At 43.4% G+C, this 27,854-nt stretch overlaps 1 protein-coding gene and 1 long non-coding RNA gene across 8 annotated transcripts in view; one reads left to right on the top strand and one right to left on the bottom strand.

The window, feature by feature from the left end:
- The window catches only part of LOC140708991 (uncharacterized), a 167,989-nt gene extending 152,063 nt beyond the window's left edge, over positions 1-15,926 (bottom strand). For both annotated transcript variants that reach the window (XR_012089302.1, XR_012089301.1), the window contains exons 1-2: positions 15,350-15,926; positions 13,372-13,502 (exon numbers count right to left, since the gene is read on the bottom strand). This is a non-coding gene — a long non-coding RNA (uncharacterized lncRNA). The remainder of the gene's footprint in view (positions 1-13,371; positions 13,503-15,349) is intronic.
- SLC14A1 (solute carrier family 14 member 1 (Kidd blood group)) lies at positions 5-27,854 on the top strand. 6 transcript variants are annotated; one of them, XM_073006348.1, is made up of 11 exons: positions 5-265; positions 920-983; positions 5,836-5,992; positions 6,562-6,751; positions 9,829-9,957; positions 12,345-12,537; positions 14,879-15,026; positions 15,247-15,381; positions 16,368-16,554; positions 23,742-23,791; positions 25,493-25,571. In XM_073006348.1, exons 3-10 carry the CDS (start codon positions 5,857-5,859, stop codon positions 23,788-23,790), a joined length of 1,167 nt encoding a protein of 388 aa, XP_072862449.1. In that variant the 5' UTR covers positions 5-265; positions 920-983; positions 5,836-5,856; the 3' UTR covers position 23,791; positions 25,493-25,571. The 6 variants fall into 6 exon arrangements, with proteins under 6 accessions (XP_072862449.1, XP_072862447.1, XP_072862448.1 ...); XM_073006346.1 differs by lacking the exon at positions 25,493-25,571 and adding an exon at positions 25,154-25,258; XM_073006347.1 differs by lacking the exon at positions 25,493-25,571 and adding an exon at positions 25,154-25,258 and having other exon boundaries at positions 364-983.

Below are 27,854 nucleotides of genomic sequence, written 5' to 3'. Positions count from 1 at the left end.
TTGGCACCATGTCAAGAACAGAGAGAGGGACATCAGTTACTGAAGCCAGGGGACCAGTTCCTTAGTGTTGCTTTGGCATTGATGCCTGAAGTGGGAGGAGAAAGCCGAGCCCACAAACACACAGAGCAGAGCGGGGCTCTGGGTATATAACTGTTAGGTGCCTCCCTTCAGCACCATCTCCTGAGAAGTGCTCTCCCTTGTCGTGGAGCCAGGCAAATCTTTATCAGCCACTGCCTTCTGCTGCCGGGAAGCCAGCTAGAGTGGTGTAAGTACCCATCCTCATTTCTATTCATTTCCAACTATTCGTCATTTGGGGATTGTCTTCACAGTTCTAAGTCTTGCTCTTTTTCTCTTTTTCTTTAGAAGAAAATGTTTTATATCACCAGAATTGATGAGAAGCAGCAAAATCAGAGTTCTGGTAGACTAGAAAGCAATTTTCCAAAGCCACAGCTTCTTCCTGGAAGCTCAAAGGCAGGCCTTTACTCGTGATTTCTGAAGCAAGGTGCATGCAGCACCTGAGTTGATGTGGAAGCAGGTTTGCAGGGAGGTGTCCACCCAATGTGCTCAATGAGTCTGAGTTAATCAACACCATTAGGAGTTTCAGGCTGTGTTCTTGAAATAAGTTTGAGACAAGTGTCTACGTGACTCAAAAGAAAAAAGTGGGCCACTGGGAATGGCCCTTTCCAGTGATGGATTTATGTACTCCTCTGCATGTGCTGTCATGCTGAAGGGAATGTTCTTGTGCACCCATCGGGAGAACGAGTCAGTCACAACTGAAGCCACGAATGTGGCAGCTTCCTTGCAGCTGCACTCTGGTGTCTGCAATCAAGACTTCTGGGAATAGTGTTTTCTGAGGAGGGAAGAGTTTTAACCAGGATACAGGAATATCTGACAGCATTTTCTTTGTTTCCAATTACAGCTTTAAAGAAAACTGGGCATCTCCTGCTACTTAAAATCAAAAACTACATAAAATAAAGATTATAGTAAGTACCAAATAAGTGTCAATGCTGAAAGTCTCTTTATTATGCTAGAGCATGAGTGTTTAAACGCTTTCTTCTGTATCCATATCCAACACTTCATATTATTTTTAAAAGTAATAGCTGAAGCATGGAAAATTGAAGACTTCAGGTCTCTCCAATTGCACAAATTTCTAGTACATGCTGGCAATAGAATGTATTTCATTTTGTGTAATAAAATAGAGGATATTAGTTGAATTAAAATCTTGATATTGCCTTGTATTAAAAATGCTAAGCACTGCTTCATTTTACTAGTGACCTGGGATATGAAAAGCGCTTTTTGACTTCTGCTGGAAGGCTCTTCAGGTGCAGCTTCCAGAATATTCTTGGGATGTTAACTTCAGCACACACAAGCCTTGCTGTAGATAAGCACTGCTTCATTTTACTAGTGACCTGGGATATGAAAAGCGCTTTTTGACTTCTGCTGGAAGGCTCTTCAGGTGCAGCTTCCAGAATATTCTTGGGATGTTAACTTCAGCACACACAAGCCTTGCTGTAGATGTGTCAGCTTTGAGGCACAGGGAGACATTTGTCCGAGAGTAACTGCCTCTGACAAGAGCATAGAGTGAAAGTGGGGATAGCAGAGCTTTCTTTGTGGTTGTTCAACCCCCACCTCAAGATTAGTTCCAAGTGACCGTGAAGACGGTCTGTGCCCACCGCATCGCAGAGTCCTAGCCCCCACTGCGTACTCCAGCACACAGAAACTGCTGCTTCACTTGTTTGTCGACTTGAATAGAACCTTGGGTGGCATTAATGTGCCTGGCTCGACTGAAAAATTGAGAACCAGAGATGACCTATTTCGTAAGACCCGCTCTGCCTGCCACGTGCTGAGTGAATTTGGATGATGCCCCCTCTGAACCTCGGTTTTCTCTTATATAAAATGAAGGCTTGAACTATGTGGTCTCTAAAATCCTACCTAGCTCTCAAATTTCCCTAACTCTTGGTTCCAGGAAAATATTGATGTTGAGCTCAAGGAAGGGGTTCTCCAAGGTGTGTGATATTGGTGGTAGGGGGAAAGGTAGGTGCCAGGCAGGGGCAGAAGGGGAAGGTGTCCACACTGAGAGAATGTGACAACCCCTGCTTGTCTCTTTTTTCATTCTTCCTTCTTTCTTCTTTGTTTTTAGCTTTATATAGCATGAGATCCCTCCCACTGGGTGTCTTAACCATTTGTTCTTTATCAAATAAAAATATTCATAATGCAACACGCAGGCACATCAGTGTGGTGCAGAACTAGCCAGCTAGTTCACCACAGGTAAATACACACACATGCATATGCACATACACAGGTAAATACACACACATGCATGCACATACACAGGTAAATACACACACATTCATGCACATACACAGTTTTTACCTGAGACATGTTGGAAGTATTTCCCAACACTGGATTTGTCCGAGTCGCTCTGGTAAAGGGTAGGTTTTCAGGTTTCAGGCCAAGCCAGAAGAAGAAAGTAAAAATAGAATAAACAACAGGGGGAGGAAAAGAGAAATACTACACACACAACTGTTTTGGAACTTCTGGAAAAGGAGTGATATTCTTGGATGCAATGGAAGTTTTAAAAAGGAAAAAGAAAATTTATAAAAAGCTGCCACACTTGTGGAATTCAACAAAAAACTGTTTATTATTAACAAAGTGATGTTCAAAATTTAGGAGTTCCTGGCCTGGCATGATGACTTATGCCTATAATCCCAGTGCTTTGGGAGGCTGAGGTGGGAGGATCGCTTCAGGCCAGGAATTCAAAACCAACCTGGACAATACAATGAGACTTTGTCTCTGCAAAAAGGAAAAACAAAAATAAAATAAAATAAATTGGATGTGGTAGCACAGAAAAAAACAAAAAAAACCCCACCATTTAAGAGTCTCTTAAAGCAGGCTTGTGAATGCATACAAAGCGTGGTTATTATCTTACTACAGAAAACAGAGCCCACATCATGTATCCTTCTCACATTTCATAAACAAGGCCAGGGGAACCTGCTGTAAGGCAACCTGTTACTTTGGTGTTAGTCCTCAAGATGCAGCCCTCACAACCTGCCCCCAAACATGTCAGAACGTGAACCCCCTCCTCCCCCTCTGGAAGAGGCGGCTTCAGATCCAACAGCAGAGACACGCAGCAGAACAAAATCTGGTCATTGGTCCCTGTGTAGGATGACTTCCCTTTTTTTTTTTTAAGCAAAGTAAATTAACATTTAATTTCCACAGTCAGCTGGTTGTGTCTCCGCCCCCTGAGAGCTGTTAGAGGTCTCCCGTGTGGGGTCACATCTTCCCTCACCAGGAACCCACTGGGCACGCTCCAGCCCCGCTCAGCTTGCCTTTTGCGTGGTCATTAGAGCTAGGGCACACGTCATGCTGATTCACATATTTTTGCCCTTTGTCGTGTATTGAGAAAAAGTAAGGATGAATGGACGGTCTTTGATTGGCGGCGCTGGTGACGCCCGTCATGGTCCTGTTTGGAAGGACCCTTTTGGAACTAAAGCTGGTGAAGCAGCGTGCAGAGGCATCACCCGGCTAAACTTGGCCCTGGCAGATGGGTCGCAGGAACAGGTATGCTTCCTTCGTGCAGCCTCTGGCTCGGGGGACCTGGGAGCCTGCTCCAAACTCTGGTGTATCTTTTCTGGGCAGATCCTGGGAAGTGGGGGTTGGCTGTGAGCTGAGTCAAAGGCACAGGGATCTTGGTCCAAAAAGTCCGACAATGCTCACCTGGTTTAGAGACTGGACCATTGAGCCGAGTTTTGACAGCCAAGGAAAAACTGGGGGAGAAGTCACCTGGAGTTTTACATTTACCCTGCGTCTATTTTATTAGAGTGCCTTTTATTTATTGTCCCTTCTTCTTAGTTGAAATTAATGGCCTACTTCACTGGGGCTAAGATGTTTGAATATCAGCAGAAGGTCCTGGCTCCATAGCCTTGCCTTGTCTTCCCGGTTAGGATGTGTAGACTCTTAAAGTTCCCTAAGAAATGCAAATATTCTAGCATGGCAAAATTCTAGGGCAAACTACAACTGTAAGTGATAGATTTCTCCTAAGTGGTTCTCATTCCTGACTTCTGGAACAAGTAGTCAGGGCTCCTAGGGGCTCCAGAAGGGTTAAGCAGTTCAGAATAAATGGTTCCTGGGGACTCCAAAATAGCAGCAACTGTCTGCTCAGGTCATGAGAAGACCCCTCTCTGCAGAACATCCTGCCCTACAACCCATCCCAATGATGTTGAAATTAGATTCACAAATGGCAATAAGTCCCCTATATATGTTAGGCTGTCGATTTGGAGAAAACTAATTTCATCTTTACTTAACTTTGGGTGGCTCAACAGGAGACTCAGGCCATTCAGGTTCTTAATCACGTCTGGCCAGTTATATTATCAGGTTTCAAATCTGTATCTCCAAAATCTGATGTGATGGGCTATTTCAAGCCCTCTAGAACAAATATATGCTGAGAATTTTGAGAACATGAATTTGTTTATTCTGAAATAGCCCATGTTCCTGCTTTGGGAGTTGATGGAAAATGCTGCTTGAGTGTTTTCATTTGATGCCGCCACCTTAGGGTTTTATAGATTCAGTTCTGGAAACTCAAGGCAGTTATGTCTTTGGGCTGCTTGTCCTTGCCTGAGCTGAAGCCTGATGCCTCCCATAAGTTGGTATGGCTTTGAAAATGGGTCACCGCAGCAGAGGTGTGCAGTGTTTCTTTGGTCGTGTCTTATGTGGCTGTGGCTTCAACATTTCACAATTATGCCTTCCAGGGTCTGATGATTTTGGCGTTTCCCTGCTTCCCAATTGACCTGGCTGTGCTGTGGACTGTTCTTGCACACTCAAGGTGGTTTTGCCATTGGCGTCCTCCCTCAGCCTGCCTCTGGGATTATGCCACTGGTATTCTTTTGTATCTACCATCAGCACAATGAAATCATTTTTGTCTTCAAGGTACCAAATTCTGGTGATATTGGTGTTTTCTTGCAGATACTTATCATGACAAGTGAATGGTCCCATAGTGAACACAGTCATGGTTATAGTGTTCGTATGTTCCAGAGACATGTTTCCTATAATTTTGCCCTGTACATTTTTCTATCATACAATCCTTAGATTACAACTCTTTGGTTTTCAACAGCTTTGTCCAATTCCATCTTTCCCAGTTTCTCTATCTTGGTGAAATATCCTTCTTGCCTGGTTTTACACATTTAAATAACAAATTCCAAAAGTAAAGAGTATCTGAGACAGTCACATGACATAAGGACAAATTCAAGCAATCTTGGACTTGCAGAGGGTGGGGAGGCCATGTCAACTCACACAATTTTTAAACATTCTTCCCTTTCAATATTTTAAAAACAAAACTTCTTTGTAAAATAAAAATTTAAAAAGGCTACCTGTCTTGGCAAGTAGCTGCTCAGCCCGCATTGGTGAGCAGGCCATTCCATAACCTGATTTCTTACTCCTTAAATGACAGCATGGAGCTAACGCACTTAATTTTAGCTCTTTCTACATGATTTGACTAATTCTGTTGACATTAACTGTTTTTCAGTCTTCTCAACTAGACTGAGCTCCTTAAGTGCAGGAAATACATGCTCAGTAAATGTTTGTTGGACCAGACACTGAACCTTATGAAATTAAAGACCAGAACCTTTCCATGGTAGCATTAGAGACACTGATGGCAAAGGTACAGTGGGATTTGAGTTTGGGTAATAAGCTCTGTGGTGGTGTTTCAGGAGGAAAACGGTGCTCTCTTAGTTCTATGGAACACAGTGGTCCAGATCTTCTACTGTAACCAGGCCCAAGGCTGGCTAATCCGGAGGGCTCTGCCTTAGGGATACTTATAAGCTCTGTCCTTCCCTCAAGGAGCCAGAGGAAGAGACGGCCATGGAGGACAGCCCCACTATGGTTAGAGTGGACACGGGTGAAAACCAGGTTTCACCATGTAAAGGGAGAAGGTGCTTCCCCAAAGCTCTTGGCTACGTCACCGGCGATATGAAAGAACTGGCAAACTGGCTTAAAGGTATTTATCCTTTCATCTTTTTGGAGAGGCAGGAGAAGTAGCTTTGGGGGAAATGGTTTCCTGGTACTTCTACTTATATCTTTAGTCATATTCTCCAACTTTTTATAGATCTCTTTACTCACCATATTTTTTTTACTTTTTATCTTTTAACCTGCAAACCTCTCCACCATTTTTTTTTTTCCTATGGAGACAGTAGCCAGGGCCCAGCTCCTATTAGAAGACACCTGGCTTCATCTTGTAGTTTCAGTACTTAAAACTTAAATTTTACTATTGGTAATTCATTCCTTTGGCTTCAGAGTTTGTGCCTATAAGCATGATAAATAAGTGCATTAGATGCTTTCAGGAGCTTAGATTCTAGGAGGGGCAGTGTGGGTTGAGCATACAGTAGACAGATGCTTTCAGGAATCTGGGTGCCACTAAAGCAACAATGGGTTCAGAGAGAAATATTAAAGAAATATCAAAAATGTTTCACTTCCAGGAGGTTTTGCCGATTTTGCTCAGGGTGGGCCTGTGGTTGAGGAGTATCACTTGGCTGCTTCCTTAGCTCTGCTTTACCTCATCCCTTCCAGACAAACCTGTGGTGCTCCAGTTCATTGACTGGATTCTTCGGGGCATATCCCAAGTGGTGTTCGTCAACAACCCCATCAGTGGAATCCTGATTCTGGTGGGACTTCTTTTTCAGAACCCCTGGTGGGCTCTCACTGGCTGGCTGGGAACAGTGGTCTCCACTCTGACGGCCCTCTTGCTCAGCCAGGACAGGTAGGTGTACCCTTTCAAGCCTTCTCAGCTCCCTTCTAAGACACAGGGGCTGACAAGTTACTATGGGCAACAGTGATAAAATCACATCCTTCCCAGAAGAAACAACCTTTAATCCACAGAACTCTTTATATTTGTTTTTAGTCAGAGGTCAGGGAATCAGTTACAGTCTCTTGCTCTTGATATCTGAATAAGTGGCTGGTCTAAATGATGCCAGATTCTTGTGGCATTACATCCTAACCAGGACTAAGCTGTAAGTAATTCCCTGGAGAGGTTCTGAAGGGATCTTCTTTAATGATTGATAAAATTATTTGTCATCAGCATTCTATTTGGGAAAAAAGTGCATATGAATTCAGGAAAAGTTTTAGTGGCTTAATAACACCCTTTATATCTTGCTGCCATGATGAGTTTAGCAAACTCATTCTTCATAGACAGTGCAAAGGTCAGCTCAGCTCCTAAAGAATTACCAAAGGTCACCTCAGCTCCTGGAGGAAAGACTTAACATAAATTCCAATTAAGTGGATTCTGACTTAAGAAGCCTTAGTGGGTGTTCTGATATATTCATTAGATTAGAAATAGCATGCACTTTATTAATTGATCTGTCATTAAAGAAGTGATGAGCTGACTCTCACCAGGGTAGCAGACAGTTCCCCACTGGCCAGTTCCTTCAGGGAGGGAACCAGTATTCTAGGTGTCTGGGATCAATGCATACTCCCAAGTGTGGTCATTACACAACTAAGCTCTTGTAACACTCACTGCAAATTGCCTAAAGAGGTCCATGGGGAGAGAGTTAGCAAATGCTCCACTTTTCCATCAATTTCAAAGAGTCTGATTTGCTCCCCGTAGAAGAGGATTTTATAGCCTAGGTTAAACTCTATTCCAATGCATGCCAAGAAAGTCTTCTCAGTTTGGGGATAGAGTCTAGAATTGTGCCATATTGAATATTCCTTTGTTATTTTGCTCCAATGAAATATGATCAACTCATATTTTATCAGATATCATTTAGAAGACAAGTCATATGTGTTAGTTTCAAATGTTTTACTTTCCTTGGTTTGAAAAGACTGCATTAAAATGGCAATCCTGTTTTAAGTAAATATATGTCTTCCTGTGGCTTTAACTATGGCATTCCACAACTTGTAGATGTGGCCATTAATTTTCCACTGATCAAACTCAAGCATTAACATCTCCAAGTCAGTTGTTGAGAGGAGAAGTCTGCATAGCTCTCCATTGTCATGTGTACTCCCAGTTTCTGGCTTGCACCATTGCAAATTGCATCACCTCCCATTTGCCCTCAAGGATTATTTAAGGGAGACAAAGAACTTTTGAATAGGGAATCCCACCTCTAATGTTCATCGGATTAATGTACGTGACATCCTCTTGCCTGTTGCATTGGTGCCTCCTGGCCCAGTTAGAAACAAGTCAAGAAGCAGCTGTCATGCTATCCCTTACCAGCCCCTGCTGTGTGGCTCATTGGCTGTAGCACCTCCTGTTCGAGCCCAGCATTAGGCCTCACCCACTCACTTCACCATCTTTACTCCCCTGTCCCACTATAGACATCACCCTTGAGTGACAGGCCCTTGGGAAGTAGATCCTGTGCCTTTCATGGTGCCAGACACTGCCAACTCTGAGTTGTGGGAGTCTGGCGTGTCAGGTCAATCAATGTAGGTACCCATCAACAGTGGATTATATAAAGAATATGTACCACATGGTGTATATATACACCATGAACTACTACATAGCCATAAAAACTACTGAAATCATGTCCTTTGCAGCAATATGGATGCACCTGGAGGCCAATATCCTAAGTGAATTAACGTAGTAACAGAAAATCAAATACTGCACGTTTTCACTTATAATTAGGAGCTAAACACTGGGTAAACGTGGACACAGAAATAGTAGACAACTGGGACTCCAACAGAGGAGAGGAAGGGAAACAAGAGTTGAAAAGCTACCTATCGGGTACTTTGTTCACTATTTGGGTGACGGATTCAATAGAAGCCCAAACCTCAGTCAGCATCATGCAATATATCTATGTAACAAACCTGCACATGTACCCCTTCAATCTAAAGAAGGAGAAGATGGGGAAGAAATGAGATTGAATACTAAGCAAAAAGTAACTTCAGAAAGAATTGGGTGCTCAACAAGCATGTAATTAAATGGGGGTACTTCTCCAAGTAAGAGAAAAGCAATCATTCTTCTTTGCAATAACTTTGAAATGTATGTTTGGAGACAACAAAATAGAAGTATCGGAACACAAAAATGTATACTAAGCTGGAAGATTAATGTTGATAAGATCAAAGACACTAGAAAGTGAATTTACATTTCAGGAATCTCTCTCACCAAGAAATCAAACTTAAGCAACAGTTTCATATGCTAAAAGTGCTATTCAAGTCAGAGGTTCTTGATTTAAAAGAATAACTTTCCAAAGGAAAGGCTAAAATAGAGCAGATTGCCTTGCTAAACTCCCCTTTCCTCTCAGCCGCTGTAGACCTGTCTTTAACCATGACACCTGTAGAGGGAGTCGTTCTCTATCAGGGGTCCCCAACCCCTGCACTGGAGACAGGTACCAGTCTGTGGCCTGTCTGTGGGAACTGGGCCGCACAGCAGGTGAGCGGTGGGCGAGGAGCATTACCACCTGAGCTCCGCCCCCTGTCAGATCAGCAGCAGCATTAGATTCTCATAGGAGTGTGAACCCCATTATGAACTGCGCATGCGAGGGATCTAGGTTGCTCACTCCTTATGAGAATCTAATGCCTGATAATCTGAGGTGGAACAGTTTCATTCTGAAATCATCCCCCATTCCCCATTCATGGAAAATTGTCTTCCATGAAACCTGTCCCTGGAGCCCATAAGGTTGGGGACCACTGATCTAAATGCACATTTATATTTTTATCTATGTATATTTCACTTAATGTCTTTATTAGTTTTTGTACAATGCTTACATAGACTTTGAGATACATTTCCAAATATAATTTCATGTTTTAATATGAATATGATCTGGAAGTTACTAGTGTTATTTATGTGCAAGTGCAACCGAAGCCCACCCAGGAAATGTCCATGCTGTGTCTCTTGCCCCGCAGGTCATTAACAGCATCTGGGCTCTATGGCTACAATGCCACCCTGGTGGGAATACTCATGGCTGTCTTTTCGGACAAGGGAGACTATTTCTGGTGGCTGTTACTCCCTGTATGTGCTATGTCCATGACTTGGTAAGTTACCATTGGTTTTCAAAATGCCTTTTTAAAAAAACATGGCAGGAGGAAGGAATGGGAGTTGTTATACGGGCATAGAGTTTCAGTTTTGCAAGATGAACAATATTCTTTGAATGGATAGTGGTGATGGTTGCACAACAATGTGACTGTCCTTAATGTCACTGAGCTGCACACTTAAAAATGGTTAGCCAGGTGCAGTGGTTCTTGCTTGTCATCCAAACTATTCAGAAGGCTGAGGGGGAAGGATCACTTGAACCCAGGAGTTAGGTGCTGCAGTGAGCTATGATTATATCACTGCACTCCAGTTCCTAGAACCTCCTTGCTTGGGCTAAGTAAAAAGAAAGAGGAGGAGGAGGAGGAGGAAGAGCAGCAGCAGCAGCAGGAGGGAGAGCAGGAAGGGGAGGAGGGGAAGGGGGATGGGGCAGGGGAGGGGGGAGGAAGGGAAGGGGGAGGGGGAAGGGGCAGGGAGAAGGGGCAGGGGGAGGGGGGCCTTGGCAGGAGGGGAGGGGGAGGGGGGAAAGGAGGGGCAGGGGAGGAGGGGAGGGGAGGAGGGGCAGGATGGAGGGGAGGAGGGGCAGGGTGGAGGGGAGGAGGGGCAGGGGGAGGGGCAGGGGAGGAGGGGCAGGGGAGGAGGGGCAGGGGAGGAGGGGCAGGGGAGGAGGGACAGGGGAGGAGGGACAGGGGAGGAGGGGGAGAAGGGGGAGGAGGAGGGGAGGGAAGAGAAGGGGGAGGAGGAATAGCAGGAGGAGGAGGAGGAGAAGAGAAGGAAGAGGAGCAGGAGGAGGATAAACAGTTAAAACTGTAAATTTAAAATTGGATTCCAGTAGATTCTGTCTATTGGAAACAGAAACAACCATTTTAAAAGATGTATATTTCCTTACAACCAGTTATTTGGCCTTTTGTCTGATCTGGCTACATATCCACCAATATCTCTCAACCAGAGGTTCTCAACCCTGGCTGCACATTGACACTTCTGTGGGGAGCGGAAAACAGTGCTGCAATGGACATAAAAATGCAGGTGTCTTTTTGGTAGACACACACTGATGCATGTGGCCCCCACACACCTGACTCCTCCCTCCCAAGACTCTACTGTCATTGGTCTGCAGTAGCACCTGGGCACTGGGAGTGCTAAAGCTTCCCAGGTGGCTCTGAAGTATAGCCAAAGTTGAGACCCACTTCCATCATTGCCTCTCAAACTTGAGCGCTATGAGAATCACCTGCAGGGCTTGTTACAACACAGGCACCTGCTCCCAGGTCCCAGGGTTTCTGATGCAGTCTGTCTGAGGTGGAGCCTGATAATTTGCATTTCTAATGCATTCCCAGATGATGCTGGGAGAACCACTGTGCCTACGTGAATTCTTACCCACCTGCCCCCCAGGTCTCCCTTAGAAAATTTTTGTTTACTGAATTCCCTTCAAACTAGTTTTTATGTTGACAATGTCTTAAATCCTTTTCCTGGAAATAGAGATTTTCTTCTTTCTATATTGCAGTTAAATATAAAATACTAATATGCACATAAATAAGAAGCACAGCCTGTTGTGGGCAATGTCTGCAGAAGGGCCACCCACCCTTGCTGCACCCACAGGTGTGTAGAGGACCTACCTGTAGAGCCAACCTCTTCAGGAGGTAATTTGGGACCTGCTCTGAAGAACAGGTTCATGGGAAGGAGGCCTCGCCTGCAAGTGCTCACCACGCTCCCTTCCACAATCCAGGAAAATGGGAGTTCTGGTCTTTAAGTGATGGCTCTTTGATTGGGTCAAGTGAGAACCTACGAGGCACCTGGAGACCATGCAGCCCAGTCCACCAGTTTATAGGTTCAGAGCCTGAGGAGATGCACCTTGCCTAAGTCATGCAATTTATCAACAGCTCAAGGACGCACACTCTGCCCCTCCGACTGTGAGATCCTTTTCCTCCAGCTCACACTACCTGCATCCTTGAACGATTGTTTTTTTCCAAAGATAGGTATATTAAAGAAATGATATATGCCAAATCAGGATCACAGTTGCCTCTAGTGGGGAGGGATTGATGTAAGAGCAAGCAGAGGGACAAAGGGGACTTTAACTATGTAGACATTATTTTATTTTGTATGTCACAAGTACTTCAAAAATATTTTTTAAATCTCAATATATAGCTCACTCTGAGCAACCCCAGAGTAGAATTTTTCAAAAGCCAAATAAGCTGAGAGTTGATTTTTTTACTTTATGTAGTATTTACTGCCTCTATAATAGAATTTATCCCAAGTTTTCTTTCTGTGGTAAATTTGCCAACACAACATGTAAGGGGCCTATTGGCAGGTGAAATAAAGGCCCTCCAGAGTATAGCGAGATTCCATGTGTCAGCCTGGTTTGTCACATACACATTCTTCTGCTCTGTTCTTTTTTTAGCCCAATTTTCTCAAGCGCATTGAATTCCATGCTCAGCAAATGGGACCTCCCTGTCTTCACCCTCCCTTTCAACATGGCGCTGTCAATGTACCTTTCAGCCACAGGACATTACAATCCGTTCTTTCCAGGCAAATTGGTCACACCTGTAACTACAGCTCCAAATATCTCCTGGTCTGACCTCAGTGCCCTGGAGGTAAGACGCTGGCTTCTCACATTCCCCCCTGGCTCTGCAAGATACGCAATGGCCTCTGGTCAATTGTCCACAGGTGTCAGAGTCCCCTACATGCTCAGGACTATGGTGGCCTTTCTGCCTTCATCTTGCCATTTAAAGCATTTGTTCTACTCCAGAACATTAGGGTCTAAGGGATTTTTTTAAATTACTATTTAGCCAAGCTAATTTTTCTGCCTTTTCCCCCAAACATCTACAGTGCTAACCCCAGAGTGCAGTTCCACTGGGAGTCACTCCATCATAAGCTTGGGGGTGGGTGATGGGAGCCAGCCCTTAAGGCACGTGGCCTCCAGCCTGGTTTTAAATCTTCCACAGTCTACTCCCTCCAATCAAAAAACCGGATGCTTACTCTTAGAGTTTATGACAGAACCTCTCTATTCTGCTTTTCCTTATGGCATAGCTCATAGAACATCCATAATAATTTAGGGTTCCCAAGCTTTGGTAGGCATCAGAATCACCTGGGGAGTTTTCAATACCCAAACAGGCTTCATCTCAGACCCTCTAAATCATAATCTCTAAGGGTGGGGACTGGAACCTATTTTAACAAACTCCCCAAATTGTGATGCGGGCCAGAGTTTGAGAACCTCTGTATTAACGGATGAATCCTATGTATCTCTTTAAAGATGACCATAAAGAGATTTCGTATTTTTTAAAACCTGGCTAACCCAAATCAAATTCCAGCTCTTCCTGTTGGTGTATAATAAATATGTTTAAGGTTTCTGGACTATCAAGAACAGGAGAATACCTGAAATTAGAAGAAAATCAAAGAAACAAACAAAAAAAACCAAAGCACATTACCTTTTTAATGTTCTCTCCCACTGTCAGGTTATGAAACGCCCTTTTCTGTCTTCTTTGTTGAGTGATCAAAACACATGAGGAGCTCAAGTCACCTTCTCTTTAGCTTCTTGCCAGAAAATTAAACGAAGCACCTGGAAATAATTCAGAAGGAAAAATCAAAGATTCATTAGAACTACCCACGAAAAATAACAGTATAAAATAGCATTAATCTATCTAGAACTGCACGAACACAGGAGCCACTAGCCCCACGTGGCTATATAAATTTAGATGTAGTATCGTTAAAAATTGAGTTCCTCAGCCTCTCTAGCCACATCTCAAGTGGTTGATAGCCACATGTGACTAGGACCCACTGTGTTAAACATCACAGATACGGACTATTCCACCATCTCAGAAAGCTCTCCTGCACAGTGCTGATCTGGGGCAGGAGAAGCCTTGTCATTCTCCTCACTCTGAATGACCAGTCCCTCATCAGCACCAACCCCAACCCTATGGCTACCTGAGAGAGAGTTCTGCAGTCAAATCCGGAAAAAAATAAATAAAAAGGGATAAATAAATAAATAAATAAATAAAATAAATAAATAATTTGTCTTTGCCAAATTCCCTGGTCTAGAAATAGCAAAACGTTTAGACATGAAGACCCAGCATGGGCGGGAAGAATTGAGTCCATGTTAGGGCAGAGTCAAACTCACACTATGGTCTGGTGCCCAACCAGAAGTTCAGCTGTAAAGAATGATCATTTGTTAGGTTCAGTCAAACCTTGTTCACTCCTGAGAACTGCAATTCTGTGAACAGAATAACTAAATTCAGGCCTCAGCCAGAAAGCAGAATTGTGACATTTCCATGTATTTTTGTGTTTTGAGACCTGCTTGACAGTTGTTCATAACTAGAATAAGCTAAAGATATCTTGGTTTAAATGAATACATGTTCCACTTAATGACAGAAAAGAAAATTCACAAACTTGCTAATAATTGCTTCTAAATTGTGGATAAGATAACCTGGTATTGGGTCTCTGGCTTTAGCATAAGCATCCAAATTGTATGGTGATAATAATCTATTGAACAAAGGGATGCATGGATAGATTAGATGACCCTCAGCACTGATGGACATTTGAAAGCAAAAGAAGTGTCAGCTGTGGTTCCTGCCATCCCCACTGGGAGCATGGCAGATCCTCACAGCCACGAGCAGTGAGTGGCACCACACTGAGACCTTATCAGTGACCCAGGCCAAGTGTCAGTGCAAGCAGGAGAGCCCGTGAGCACAGGGGGAACTTTGAGAAGGCATGTGTGGCATGCACCAGGGAAGGGCTGCTGTGTCTCTGGGGATAAAGCTGAAGAATGACTGGGATTTTTCTGTAATCAAGGAGAGGGAATTTTAAAAGGTAGTAACACTGTTCTTGAAAGAGATAAGGTATATCCAATGTAAAATTACATTGTAGGAGTTTGTGGGTGTCCTGTGGGTTTCTGTTCAGTTGTTTCAGTGGCATTTTTTTAAAAAATTTCTTTTGCAGTTATTGAAATCTATACCAGCGGGAGTTGGTCAGATATATGGCTGTGATAATCCATGGACAGGGGGCATTTTCCTGGGAGCCATCCTACTCTCCTCCCCACTCATGTGCCTGCATGCTGCAATCGGATCATTGCTGGGCACAGCAGCAGGTGAGCACAAGAGCCCTTACCAAATATTGAGCACCTCCTCCATCCCGTGCATTGCCTCAGGCATCTTCTGTGCTCCAGATCTTCTTTGAGATCATGGCTTCCTAGGGACCAATGGGAATTCCTGGGATGCTTGCTGCTAACCTTCAATCCCACCCTCAGTCTCTTTCCAAACATCCTGCCTTTAGTCCTGAGCTCTGACCCCTCCTGTCTTGTCTAACAGGACTCAGTCTTTCAGCCCCATTTGAGGACATCTACTTTGGACTCTGGGGTTTCAACAGCTCTCTGGCCTGCATTGCAATGGGAGGAATGTTCATGGCACTCACCTGGCAAACCCACCTCCTGGCTCTTGGCTGCGGTGAGTCTCCCACACCCCTGGGGGAGGGCTGCTCATGACTACAGGATCTCAGTCAAGGACAAGTAGTAAAAACGGACTGTGTGAAAAATCAGGGCCGGGGTTCTGGCTTGAGCCCACTTGCTAAATGTGTGAACAGGACAAGTGACGTCCCCTGAGAGCATTAAAGTCACCTCTGCCTCCCTCTCTGATGACTGTGAAGGCAGGAGCCTATTGAGTCATATTAACATCCTAAAATACGGATGTTTGGGAGGATAGAAAAAAAAATCCCAGTTATTCTTCAGCTTTATCCCCAGAGATACACCAGCCCTTCCCTGATGCATGCCACACATGCCTTCTCAAAGCTCCCCCGTGCTCATGGGCTCTCCTGCTTGCGCTGACACTTGGCCTTGGCCACTGATAAGCTTCCAGCATCGTGCCACTCGCTGCTTCTGGCTGTGAGGATCTGCCATGCCTCCCACTGGGGATGGCAGGGACCACAGCTGACACTACTTTTGCTTTCAACTGACTTGTCCTGCGTTCTTCAAACTAGTTGTTTGACCCAAGAAACTAAAGGGAAATAACTCCAGCTAAATACAAAGCAATGTCCCCTGGTGAATCAGGGTTTATGACATTTACCCCTTTGAGCGTCACAGTAACCCAGCCACTCTAAGACTTGAGAATGCATCAGAATCACCTGAAAGACTTGTTAAAACACAAATCGCTGGGCCGCCCCCCTCCCAGTCTGATTCGTTGTTAGAGGTGGGGGAAATAATTTTTTTTTAATTTTTCTGAAAAACAGTCTCATTCTGAGCCAAGATAGTGCCACTGAACTTCAGCCTGGGCAACAGAGCAAAACTTCATCTCAAAAACAAAAACGGGTCTCATTATGTTGCCCAGGCTGGAGTGCAGTGGTGTGAACACAGCTCACTGCAGCCTCAGCCTCCCAAGTAAAGTAGCTAGGACCACAGGCATGCCACCAGGCCTGGTTAATTTTTTGTTTTTTACAGAGACGGGGTCTCCCTATGTTGCCCAGGCTGATCTCGAATTCCTGGGCTCAAGCAATCCTCCCACCTCCACCTTCCAAAGTGCTGGGATTACAGGAGTGAGCCACCACTCTGGCAGAATTTCCACTTCTAACAAGTTCTCAGGAGGTGCTAATGCTGTTGCTCTCGAGACCACATTTCAAGAACTGCTGTATTAATCCTTTCTGACTCCCAGTGTTCTAGCCAGACTCAGCCTGTCAGAGGAAGAAGGCATCCTGAGACCTCCACTCCATCCTTCTTACTTTACTGTTGGGGTCCTGAGGTCAGAGAGACTAAGGAATGTGCTGCAGGGAATCTGGACAGTGATGGGTAAATCCACACCCAGAACCCACACTTACCATCCACTTCGAGTTATCCCACCGCACTCCTCTGCTTCCCTTCCGTAGCATTCAGGCCCTCGTGGCAACCTCTTAGGTGAAAACAGATTGCATGTGATTTAAATCTGAAAAGCTAATAGATGTCCCAGGTGGATTGTGAGTGGCAGCTCATTCACCCATAGCCTCTGACATCCCTAATTCAATCAAAGTGTAAGCATTTAAGATAATGTTCTAGAGTGGAAAGAATGAGATTCACTTGGGAACAAAAAGGAGGCAGGACAGTGTAATGTGGAGAAATTATTTCTAATCTAGTGGAAATATATGTCTAGAGTCAGTTTATCACCAGATTAATCAAGCCAAGATATTTAAACAGTTATGAACACGGTGGGCCACGTACAAGGTAGGGTTTAGAATAGATTTCTGCACTGGCAGAAAATGGGATGGTACCAAGGGTTTCTAAAAACCCATTCCGTTTTGATTTGATGCTATAGCAAGAGTATATACATAACTCAGGTTGCTGGGTGCAGCCATGTGGATGTCATTTTTGTCAAGTTATTTACTATTATTCAGCTATTTAACCTAACAGTTCTGTTGAAATGTTGTGCTCTTTCTCCAAATTTGTTCACGAGCTTAGGATAAACGAGAGAGTTACAGACAGGTGCTGTAGCCACCTGAGTTCAGCTGTGTTAGAATGTTTATCTTACAACCTTTCAGCTTTATTCTGAGATTGGTTAGGAGTTTCCACCTGAGTTCAGCTAGGTTCGAATGTTTATCCTACAACCTTTCAGCTTTACTCTGAGATTGGTTAGGGGTTTCAAACCTTTATTTGGGATGCATACCTTTACTTTTCTGGAGGCAGTAGCCATAAATATGTATTAAACACACATGATACAGTTAAGACAGTACCAGGAAGAGCAAGGGGTTTAGAAGCTTTAGGATCCATGCAGTTCCTGCACACAGAGTGTTACAGTAGAGGGCAGAAGCCAGGCAAGAGAGGGAGCCCAAGAGGACCGTGTAATCTTTGTGGAAGAAGAAGGAGAAGTCCACAGTACAGGATTCTCCAGGGGCCCATTTCCATTCAGAATTATCACAAAGTGCCTCCTGGAGAAGGGGGCTTTTCCATAAATGCTAGAAAATAAGAGGAGGAATTCCGTTTGGTGGAAAGGGTGGTGCAGGCCAGCATGGGGACAGCCTGAGCACGTCCTTCAAGATCAAGGAGAAGGCATTTTGAGAGCACAGGAGATGGCAATGAGGTTTTTGTTTTTCCGTTTTTTTTTTTTTTTTTTTTTTGTCTTGTTTTGTTTTGTGTGTGTGTGTGTGTGTTTTTTTAGACAGAGTCTCGCTTTGTCACCAGGCTGGAATGCAGTGGCACAATCTTGGCCCACTGCAACCTCCAACACCCTAGTTCAAGCGATTCTCCTGTCTCAGCCTCCCAAGTAGCTGGGCTTACAGGCACGCACCACTATGCCCAGCTAATTTTTGTATTTTTGGTAGAGATGGGGTTTCACCATGTTGGCCAGAATGGTCTCGATCTTCTGACCTCATGATTTGTCCACCTCAGCCTCCCAAAGTGCTGGGATTACAGGCATGAGCCACCGCACCTGTCGGGTGCTGAGTTTTTTTTGTTTTATGTTGTTGTTGTTGTTGTTTGAGATGGATTCTTGCTCTGTAGCCCAGGCTAGCATGCAATGGCATGATCTTAGCTCACTGCAACCTCTGCCTCCCGGGTCCTGGTTCAAGCAGTTCTCCTGCCTCAGCCTCCCGAGTAGCAGGGATTACAGGCACGCACCACCATGCCTAGTTAAATTTTTTTGTATTTTTAGTAGAGTTGGGGTTTCACCATGTTGGCCAGGCTGGTCTTGAACTCCTGACCTCATGATCTGCCTGCCTTGGCCTCCCAAAGTGCTGGGATTACAGGGGTGAGCCACCGCACCCGGCTGGTGATGAGGTTTTGACAGACCATGGAGAAGGATGAAGCCAAAGCTCTCGACATGTGTTTCCCCAAAGTGGGAATATCTTTGATATTTTCTCAATTATAGAAGCAGCACAGGTTTATTGTATAAAACAAAACAAAAATGTAATCTGTATAGAAATGTCTGAAACAGAAAGTTTCATTTTACTCCCTAGAGAGGGCTTTTTTGCCCGCTTCTTATAAGGACCCTTGTGATTACACTGGGTCCATTCAGTAGTCTAGGAAACTCTCCATCTCAAGGGCTTTAACTTAATCACAGCTGCTACTAATTCCCTTTTGTCATGTGAGGTCACATATTCTCAAGTTCTGAGGTTTAAAATGTGGACATCTTTGGAGACCATTATTCTTCCTACCACACTCACCTTCCTTTGGATAGACACTCTTTTTTTTTCACTGGTGTAGCATAATGGTTGGGGCAGTCTACTGAGCTAGTTATGGAGCTCAGACTCTGGTACCAGACAGCCTGGCTTCAATTCCAGCAGCTCTGCTACTTACTAGCATATTTGCTTATGAATGTAAGCAAATTATAAGTAATTTGCTTTTCTATGCCTCAGTTTCCCCATCTTAGAAAATGGAAGTTACCATATTTAATTCATACAATTGTTCTGATGATTAAATTAGTTAATGTGTGTCCGAAACTCATAGAACAAATAGTGTCTAGCACTCGGTAAGCGCTATTTAAAAGTCTGGAAAAAAGTTTTTCTGGTGGCTTTGCATAACTTATTAAGAATCAAGCTTGTTTATTTTCTCCTGTCAATTTCTTAAGTTTATTAACACCTGTATCTTCTCCCCAAATATGACTGATACATGAACCTACCTTTACTTCCTCTGAGAAGGCCCACCCCTAACAACTAGTAAAACCATTGATACTGTATAGAATTTTTATTTTGGATTCGTTGTTAAGTATAAGTTTTTGTTTTGGGTACTTGCTTATTTAGGCAACTGTAAACTTTATTAACTGCTTATTCACTCTGACTTAGTTCATATTAACCTTCTGTACTTTTTTTTTTTTAAGAAAAAAGTCTCACTCTGTTCCCAGACTGGAGTGCAGTGGCACAATCTCAGCTCACTGCAGCCTCCACCTCCTGGGTTCAAGCAATTCCTATGCCTCAGACTCCCAAGTAGTTGGGATTACAGACATGCGCCACCATGCCCAGCTGATTTTTTGTATTTTTTGTAGTGACAGGTTTTTGCAATATTGGCCAGGCTGGTTTCGAACTCCTGACCTCAAGTGAACCACCTACCTCGGCCTCCCAAAGTGCTGGGATTACTGCTTCAGAGATGGTTTGCAAAGAGAGTTTTGTTTTCTTTAAAGAGGGTTTGCAAAGAGACCTTGTGTGCTGGAGAACATCTTCATTTTACCTTCATTTAAATTTTAGTTTAGCTGGCTACAAACTCAAGATTTAACATTTTTTTCTCAATATTTTGAAAATTGTCTTCAAAGACTACTCCATTGTCTTCTTATACCCAAAACTGCTATTAAGATGTCTGAAAAGAAACTAATTCTTGTTAAAGTTGATTTTATTTTTCCTCTCTGGACTCTCTGAATTTTCTCTTTGCATATGAGATATATATATGGTTTTATTTCACTATTATCTGTCTAGATGTAGCTTTTTTTTTTTTTTAATGCTACTAGGTACTCAAATCCTCTCAATGTAAGCCCTCATCTCTTCCTTTAATTCTGTGAACATCATCATTTTTTACTTTGTCAAATCTTTTCCATTTTTCCCCTCTCCTTCTGTGATTTCTAGTATTTGAGTGTAATACTTTATGCTATTTTTTCATAACTCTTGACTTTTTCTTAATATTTTCCATCTCTTTATCTTGTCATGAGGCCCTTCAGTTCAGTTGATTGACCTGATCATTCTTTGGCTGTGTCCATTGTGCTGATCACATCATTCATTGAGTTCTTCATTTCTGGTTTATTAGTTAAATTTTATTGGCTGGGCACAGTGGCTCATACCTGTAATCCCAATACTTTGGGAGGCCAAGGGGGGCAGATCACAAGGTCAAGAGATTGAGACCATCCTGGCTAACATGGTGAAACCCCATCTCTACTAAAAATACAAAAATTAGCTGGGTGCGGTGGCACACACCTGTAGTCCCAGTTACTCAGGAGGCTGAGGCAGGAGAATCGCTTGAAACCAGGAGGTGGAGGTTGCAGTAAGCTGAGACCGCGCCACTGCACTCCAGCCTGGGTGACAGAGCGAGACTCTGTCTCAAAAAAAAAAAAAAATATATATATATATCGACTGTAGGTTGTTCAGTTTGTTGTCCTTCTTTTATGGTATTGCCCTCCTGGGATGTCCCCTTTCCTTGTCCTGGGAACTCATGTTTCCCTCAGGATATCAGCTGTTTGGGTGAGTCTCTGGGCAGAGATGGAAGCCCAGGCTGGAGCTGCATTTTTCCTGGTGTATCTAATGAAAAAGGGGGCCCATGCTGCAGGGTGTAGAACTTCCACTGCTCAAGGCCATGGAGATGGTGAAAGTGTAGACACTTTATATGATAAGTGCCCTCTTGCTGGGGGAAGTTCAGATTGCTTCTAGTTTGAAACCATTACAAACAGTTCTGCAATGAATATTTTTGGCACACATGTCCTTGTGTACTTTGTACAAGCATTTCTGTAAGAAGATTCACCTTCTTTTCAAGAAGCTAAATTGATGGGTTAAAGGGAGTGCCAATTTTTATTTCAATGGATGTCAACTTCATCTCCAAAAGAGCCATACCAGTTTCCACTGCTGCCAGCAGTGTGTGAGAGTGCCCACTGGGCTCCCACAGGGTACAATCAGACTTTTAAATCTCTGTGCATGGATTTTTGAGACAGATCTCCAGCCCCCCTTGGAAAGCGAATCTCACATGTAAAATGCCACACCAAGTTTCAGCTTGTCCACATCACCCTGATACTGCCCAACAAAAGACCAACCCTGTCAGCCAAGGTAAATAAGTGACAGACATTTATTACAGAGCTGTTTTTTATTAGTCCCCAATGGCTTTTATAAGGAAGTGGACTCAGGAAACTCTGACAGAACCTGGCACTGCTGTCTTTCTGGCCTCTAAGCCAGAGCAACTGCATGGCCAGAGAATATCTCAATGTTGTTGTTTTATCAGTGGAGACTGTAAACACATTGTGTATCTCTTCCAAATGGTTGGGTTATCACGGTGAGACTCACCCATTGGAAGGGACACTATCCAGGGGGAGCTAAAATCCAGTTTCCCCTTCAGTACACAAGGGCCTTTTCTTCCCTCAGCTACCAAGAACGCTGTCAGGGTCATTGCCTACAAACTGATGATGTTGTGCAGAATTGCCCCTCTACTGTAAGGCTTTCCCAGTCCTACTTGGCGAGTCTTAATTGACATACTTACCGTTAAATAATCTATCACTTTTACTATGGAGAGAAAAGCAACTTTGAATTGGAGATCACTTCAAAGCATCATAACAGTATGAGACATAAACGTGCCAAAAGTGAGCCTTAGAAGTGTAATGGATATTTTAAAAAGAGAGAAGGCAATAAGGCCTCATGTGCTCAGGGGTGGTGTTGTAGCAGAGGGGGCACTCAAGAGATCAGGGACAGAGGACCCCAGTGCTTAGCAGAGGGCCAGTGAATAGTTGTTGAATTAATTGATTAAACTTTAACAATGAATGAAATTGGTGTAACCGAGGAGAGAAACCCTTCTAAGCCAAGCCGTGAGCACCCTTCTGCTCAGAGCAGTCCCATGGTGAAAGAGATGCATTTACAGCTGTGTTTATGGAAATACAAGCTCTCATTTGAGATTCATCGCCTCCCAGTAAGGCAGATCTTCAAGATGCCTTTTTACAGATGATGAAACTAGATTCTAAGACATTCAGTGATTTGTTATACAACAAATAAAATGGCAGAGCTGGGATTTGAAACCAGTACTGTTTCCAAAGACCAGCCCTTCCCACTCGTGTGAGACAATTCATACATGAAAGAATTTGATATGCTATTGAATAAGAAACACCAGGATAAAAAGAAAAAATATTGGTAAAAGGACAGAAGTCTATGGTAAAGTAAATGAGGATCACAGAGCTCCCCCACCGCTGGCGACCATGTCCTGCCACATCCGCACCAAGATAGCTGATGTGATTTCTCACCAGACATGGAGACAAGATGGTGAGCTCTGGTGGCCCAAGTGACTAGGTGGCCATTATATGAAGGTCATTCTTCAGGCTATCCCCATGGAACCTGAGGGCTTCCCTGAGCCTCCCTGAGCCTTCTCTTCAACCAAAACTGAGGAATAGATAATTATCTGGTTGAGATCTTTGCATTAGTTGTTTTACATTGAAAGTCACCCATATACTCAAATTACTGACTCTACAATTTTTTTGGCCACTCAAAGTATATGAAAACAAAGACATTTATTCATTGATTTTAATGGTATTGGAGAAGATGTTATCAAGGGGAGGAATCCCAAGTTTGGGTTCAGTTCCTGCTGTTCTCTGAGTTCTTTCCTTCTTTCTTTCCTTCTTATTTTGTAAACATGGTTTTGTTTTGGTTTTTAGTACACATGCTGCCAAAGCAAGCACTATGATTTTTTGTAGCTTTGAATCCTATTCATTAATATGAGAATCCTAGATGCTATCTCAAGAAACATTCACAGGTTTCATTTAATTCAGCTATGCTTGGATAAAACATCAGAGAAATTTATTTGCCATAGAAGGCCTTTCCCTTAAGTATTAGCAATAACAACAAAATAGTAACCATAAAACAACTACCTTTATTGAACACTTACTGTGTGCTAAACACATGCATTATTTCCTTTCATCCTCACACCAACACCATGAAAGAGATATTCCTCTTACTTCCATTGTACAGGTGAGGAAATGGAGGCTTAAAACAGAGTCCATCGAGCTCCTAAGTGGTGGAGTCAGGATTTGAATCCAGGACTGCTGACTTTAGACTCATGCTTGTAATCAGCGCACTGTGCATTCCAGGTGATTTATATTGGAAGGCAGACTTTCCTGTGATTAAAAGTGCATCTACCAAGCATTGTTCTTTCTCTCTCTCTCTCTTTTTTTTTTTTCTGTAGCCCTGTTCACGGCCTATCTTGGAGTCGGCATGGCAAACGTTATGGCTAGGGTGAGTGTGCTTTAGTCTCACTTTTCATTCACGTAATTGACCAGCTTACGACTATATGGGAAATGCTCCTGAGGTCCACTGGGCTGGCATCCAGTGGCAGGATCCACGACCGTGAGAAGCACTGCCCTACCTTCTGCTGGCGCTCCCTGGCCTTTCTTTCAGCATCACAGCAAACTTTAGTCCAAACCACAATCACCCAGTATGTTACAAATATCAGATTGCTTGGTTTAAAAAAAATGAAACTTAGGTTGTATAACATATTATCAAGTTCAGAGTCTAACTCTGAGTGATAAGAAGTTGACTTTAGGATACCTTTTACTTAAACAGAAAGCCAGATATTCCATTGCAGGTGATGCAGGGCCAGTTTCTGATAGCTCAGTCCATGTTGATGTCGTCATGGCTGCTAAGGAGCCATGGCAGTATCTAGCCCTCTTGGCAACAGCATGAAGATTTTATCTGGGAGGGTCCTTAAGGAGACACAGTATCTTTCTGGTAGAAAGCCAAAGTCCCACTACAGGCATGCATGATGGAGAGTACATCAGAGCACACGGGACCCTGCACATGTCAACAAAGAAGGTTCACAGGCATCAGTCCATGGACCCAAATGGGCAAGCTGCATACCAGAGTCAGCTAGGAAGATGGGAAAATATGGAGCCTCAGGCCCTGTGTCCTTTGGTATTTCTGATACAGTAGATCTTGTACGATGCTTGAACGTCCATGTTTTTTTTTAACTCCCCCAGATGATTCTGATGTGCAGTCAGGTTAGGGTACCCCTACACTCCATCACACCCCAGGGAGGTCCATGCATCAGGTCAGAGCTAACCAATGGTGTACGCTCAGAATTGTGTGAGTTTCCATGGGCAGCACAAAGAGGACCTACCCTCAAGGAATTTAGAGTCTATTTGGGAGACAGAATGGAAAGAAATAAAGCAAGTCAAGTCTAAGATCTAGACCAGGCATAAGTCAAGGTCAGAGAGGTCACTGTGGGTTGGACTAATCAGAGAAGGCCTTGTGGACGTGAAGAGTGGTCAGGGGCCATTTGCAGTTTGCAAGTGTCATCTCTGTTTGTCAAATGTCCTCTTGGCACATCTGGTGCGGGAAGTCTAAATATATGAGAGGGAGAGAAAGACATACATACAAGATAGAGACATAAGTGGCTGCCCTAAAGAATAGATGTTAACATTCCAATAGCTCAATGCCCTGAGATTATAAACTCAGTCTCCACGAGCATGCACAGAATCTAGAGCAATGCCCCCAGTGGTTCGTCCCCCTGGGCTGAGTGCAGGTAGAGGGTGATGCTTTGTGTAGCTCAGCTGTCAGATGGGATCTGAAAGGAGCATGTGACTTTCTCTTCTTCCCCAGATTGGATTGCCAGCTTGTACCTGGCCCTTTTGTTTGGCCACGCTATTGTTCCTCATGATGACCACAAAAAATTCCAGCATCTACAAGATGCCCCTCAGTAAAGTTACTTATCCTGAAGAAAACCGCATCTACTACCTGCAAGCCAGGAAAAGAATGGTGGAAAGTCCTTTGTGAGAACAAGCCCCATCTGTAGCCATGGTCACGAGTCCTTTCTGCCCGACTGCTCCAGCTAACTTACAGGGTCTCAGCAAACTGCTGTTTTTCATGAGTATCAACTTTCATACGAACGCATCTATGATCTGTTCTTATGCTCATTTTGTATTTTCCTTTCAACTCTAGGAATATCCTCAAGCATATGAGAGCCACATCCAGGTGATGTGCTCTGGTATGGAATTTGAAACCCGAATGGGGCCTTGGCACTAAGACTGGAATGTATATAAAGTCAAAGTGCTCCAACAGAAGGAGGAAGTGAATACAAACTATTAGTATTCATTGATATTGTTGGTGTTTAGCTGGCTCGATGACATTAGCAGTATTAAAAATTAAACCCCATAAGCCAACTAAGCCTTATGGAACTCACAGTCACAAAATCCAAGTTAATCCAGAATCCTGTGATAAGCAGTTTGGCTTTTTTAAAATCAATGCAAGTTACACATTATAGCCAGAGTCAATATCACAGAGGTGCAAGCTGACAGCTGAGCTCGGTCCCCACTTCCTGCAAACAATGGCCTGCACCCTATGCCTTATGTGTGTGACATTCTCTCATGGGACATAGTTGGGGGTTTTCAGACTGACAGGACTGCAAGAGGAAGAAAGGAATTTTGTCAATCAAAATTATTCTGTATTGCAACTTTTCTCAGAGATTGCAAAGGATTTTTTAGGTAGAGATTACTTTTCCGTATGAAAAATGATCTGTTTTAAATGGGATAAAACAGGAGAAGTTCCTGGCTTAACCTGTTCTTACATATTAAAGAAAAGTTACATACTGGATTTATGAAATACTCAGCTTAGGTATTTTTACTTTAATCCCTAAATTGATTTTGTAAATGACACAAATGCATAGAATTTTTGCCAACCTCCAAAGGGCTCTTTAAAATCGTTTGAGGATGTCTTATAAAGACTGAAGGCAAAGGTCAGATTGCTTATGGGTGTTATTTATATAACTTGTTGAATTTCTTAATTTAAAAAAGCTCATTATTTTCTGCACACTCACACTCTCTCAGCATATTTTCTGCACACTCACACTCTCTCAGCATTTGAACCACCAAAAAGAAATAAAGGGCTGAGTGTGGTGGCTCACGCCTGTAATCCCAGCACTTTGGGGAGCCCAAGCGGGCAGATTGCTTGAACCCAGGAGTTCAAGACCAGCCTGGGCAGCATGGTGAAACCCCACATCTACAAAAAATACAAAAATTAGCCAGGCATGGTAGTGGGCACCTGTAGTTTCAGCTACTTGGGAGGCTGAGGTGGGAAAATGGCTTGAGCCCAGGAGGCTGAGGCTGCAGTGAGCTGAGATTGCACCACTGCACTCCACCCTGGGCGACAGAGTGAGACCGTGTCTCTCAAAAAAAAAAAAAAAAAAAAAAATTCAGGTAAGGATTCCCGTTTTCCTCTCTTTAAAAAGGTTCTGTCACCAAACATGCCGAAGACGGCAACAGAAGTCACGTTCAGGGACTGGGCACAGTGGCTCACACCTGTAATCCCAGCACTTTGGGAGATGGAGGCAAAAGGATTTCTTGAGCCCAGGAGTTCAAGACCAGCTTGGGCAACATATCAATACTCCATCTCTTAAAAAATAAAAATAATAACATTAGCCAGGTGTAGCAGCACACATCTGCACCAGTTACTCAGGAGGCTGAGGTGGAAAAATCGCTTGTACACAGAAGTTCGAGGCTGCGGTGAGCTACGATCATGTCACTGCACTCCAGCTTGTGTGACAGAGCAAGACCCTATCTCTAAAATAAATAATAATAATTAATTAATTAATTTTAAAAAGAAGTCCTGTTCATTTACCTCCCACTTCAGTATGTACGGTGCAGTAGTTTGGAGGTTGGAAAGTGAAACATCGGAATCCTGAAGATTTTTTCCACTTCCAGTTTGCAGTGCTCAGTGCATAATATACAGCTTGCCGAATGAATAAACAGAAATAGGGAAGTAAACCTACAAATATTTTAGGGAGAAGCTCACTTCTTCCTTTTCTCAGGAAACCAAACAAGCAAACATTGTTCCAATTTTAAAATCCTGTGACCAAAGCCTTTGAAACTATGAATTTGCAACTGGCATGGGTTAATGGATATTGCTGTGGAGAAGCTCAATTTTCAGAGTTTGAACTGAACCCTTTCTTGTTAGGGAATGTGTGAAAGAAGAATTGTGGGGGGAAAAAAAAAAAAAGAAAAGCATAACCAAAGATCATCAGCAGTGAAGAATCTAGGCTGTGGCTGAGTGAACCAGAGGCCTCTAAAATGCACCCAAGTTGATCTTCAGAACGAGGATCTACCATGCAGGATCTTCTTGTGCTCACACAAATCTGTAAATAGGAACATTGTACATTGTTGAATTTAAATTATATTAATTTTCTCAAGCTATTTTTGTTACTATTATCCTAAAAATAAGTATTTGCAGAGAGCACTTATACTTTTTCCTAATGTCTGTAATAACAAATTTCTATGCAAGTACATGAATAAATTATGCTCACAGCTCA

This window comes from Chlorocebus sabaeus, chromosome 18 (genome assembly GCF_047675955.1).
Source record: "Chlorocebus sabaeus isolate Y175 chromosome 18, mChlSab1.0.hap1, whole genome shotgun sequence".
Classification (NCBI taxonomy): domain Eukaryota; kingdom Metazoa; phylum Chordata; class Mammalia; order Primates; family Cercopithecidae; genus Chlorocebus; species Chlorocebus sabaeus.
Note: the sequence above shows the minus strand (reverse complement) of the source record. Positions and strands in the feature narration are given on the sequence as shown.

Excerpts from the sequence above, each read along its gene's own strand:
- SLC14A1 (XM_073006349.1), top strand. The coding sequence starts at position 3,415 with ATGAATGGACGGTCTTTGATTGGCGGCGCTGGTGACGCCCGTCATGGT. Across the intron at positions 5,993-6,561 it reads ACTGGCAAACTGGCTTAAAG|ACAAACCTGTGGTGCTCCAG; the intron begins GTATTTATCCTT and ends CATCCCTTCCAG. Across the intron at positions 9,958-12,344 it reads TGTGCTATGTCCATGACTTG|CCCAATTTTCTCAAGCGCAT; the intron begins GTAAGTTACCAT and ends TTCTTTTTTTAG.